Source organism: Pyrus communis, chromosome 4 (assembly GCF_963583255.1).
Source record: "Pyrus communis chromosome 4, drPyrComm1.1, whole genome shotgun sequence".
Taxonomy (NCBI): Eukaryota; Viridiplantae; Streptophyta; class Magnoliopsida; order Rosales; family Rosaceae; genus Pyrus; species Pyrus communis.
The window spans coordinates 10,937,397-10,939,287 of record NC_084806.1 but is presented as its reverse complement, the minus strand read 5'-3'; the positions used below and the strand labels follow the sequence as shown (position 1 = coordinate 10,939,287).

Genomic DNA, 1,891 nt, shown 5'->3' with positions numbered 1-1,891 from the left:
TGTCCAATAATGTTGTAACACATGTTTAACAGGTAACATAATTTATTTTTGGATACACTTCAAATCGGTGGCCTTAGACCGTCGCACTCTCCGCCCCTAACCAGGGCCAGCCCTGGGTATGGACTAGGATTCTCTTCCCTCCTCTTTCCATCTCCTTCCATCCCCTCCTCTCACATTCTCTTATTTTGTCTTTCTCTTGTTATAAAAAATTAATATAAGATGTTGACGTGGCTTAACCGTGACCGTTCAAATAGGAGGGGAGGGAAGAGGAGATAAAAAAAGAGAGGAGAGAAAAAAAAGGAGGAGAGAATCCTACTCCTTAATAGGCTGATTGATGGTTTTATAACATTAACTAATCAAGTAGAATAGGATTTAGGGTTCCGGATTATCAGAAAATCAAGGGGACAGCAAGGTCACAGATCAAAAGCAAAAACACAAAAAAACAATCTGATTCCAATTAAAAAATTTGGTCAAGTCATCTCCAATCTTTGATCTTTGTCTCTTCCCTGCACATGCCAATCTGTATTTGCTCAAATCCATCGAAACTTCACTCTACCCATGTGGCACATCGGTTCCATCTAAAAAGAAATTTTTCGGTGTGACGAAAACATGTTTCGGTATATCAAAAATAATAATACAATTGGTTGGAATTTTGAAAAATAATTTCAAACCAATTTATCTTATTACACTTGGTGTACCGAACTATATTTCTGACACATTAAAAAATCTCTCAACCTAAAACTTCTAATCATCCACTTCGTACTAGTTACTCAGTTATTAAAAGCATTTATCTGCATAAGAAGTTCTAAGTTCAATTATTCCTCTCACAAATATTGTTTGTATAACAATATAAAAATTAAAAACTTAAGCATCCTTTCTGCTATGTATATAAACAATATATTTACATAAAACGTGAGAGGATAAATTAGTCGTCTACAAAATTCAAACATAAAATTTTTATTTACCATCAAACATAAATAATTTATTAATACAACTACCAAGGCAACTTCTAGTCATCCTTTCAAAAAGCCCAATCATAACTTCCACCAAAAGCATTTTTTTCCCTTGGTTAAGCTCCAAAAGCACTTCCACTACACAAATATATAAACCACACTCCACTAAATTTTGTGGGAATTGATATCTTCATCATTAGAAATGGCCTCTTTTTGGTTAAATATAGCCCTCATTACGGCTCTCATTGTCTCACCTCTTCTTTCCTTCAATTCAAAAGCCTCAAGCAACTCAGCTTCACCAGCATTCTTCACCAACTCCCCTCCATCTTCTAATCTGCAAGGACTGCCTCCAGAAATAGCTCCACTTTTGCCATCTCCAGGTCCGGAGGTGCCTACCACTCCAACTGATTCCTCCATACCCACCATTCCCTCCAACCCGAGCCCTCCGAATCCCGACGAACTGCCTTACTCTGCACTTTCACCATTTGGGTCACTGCCAACTTCTTCAGCAGCATCTGCGGACTTATTTTGGACTTTGAAGTTGGCTGCTTTTGCAATTTCAGCTGCATGTGTATTGCTTCATGCAGTTTCTTAGGGTGTAAGTCATCTTTTTGCGGGATACAGATTCAATCTCATTGGTTGTAGTCAAAATTTGTCCAATATATATGTATAGTATTCCTTTTTGTATAGGTTAGAGAACTTTTAATTGATTTCGAGTAATATTCAGTTTGTAGCTCGAATAGTTGGAAGAGCATTTATTTTTACATTTGAGATGCTGCATTTAGTTATCCTCTTTTTCGACATCGATTGTATAGGAAAGAAATTCTTGGTGTCTTGCTACTCTCACTAGAGACTGAGTCTGCAACACTCATCACTTAGGTAAAATACCGAAAATTACAATACCAAGTAAAGTCGCACATTGTTTAAACCGGATCGAA

The 1,891-nt window shown here is 36.9% G+C and overlaps 1 protein-coding gene across 1 annotated transcript; it reads left to right on the top strand.

The window, feature by feature from the left end:
* The first annotated feature begins 1,155 nt into the window (after positions 1-1,155).
* On the top strand, positions 1,156-1,548 carry LOC137732675 (classical arabinogalactan protein 26-like). Its single transcript, XM_068471970.1, has one exon. The coding sequence runs from the start codon at positions 1,156-1,158 to the stop codon at positions 1,546-1,548; it is 393 nt and encodes a 130-aa protein (XP_068328071.1).
* The last annotated feature ends 343 nt before the right edge of the window (positions 1,549-1,891 follow it).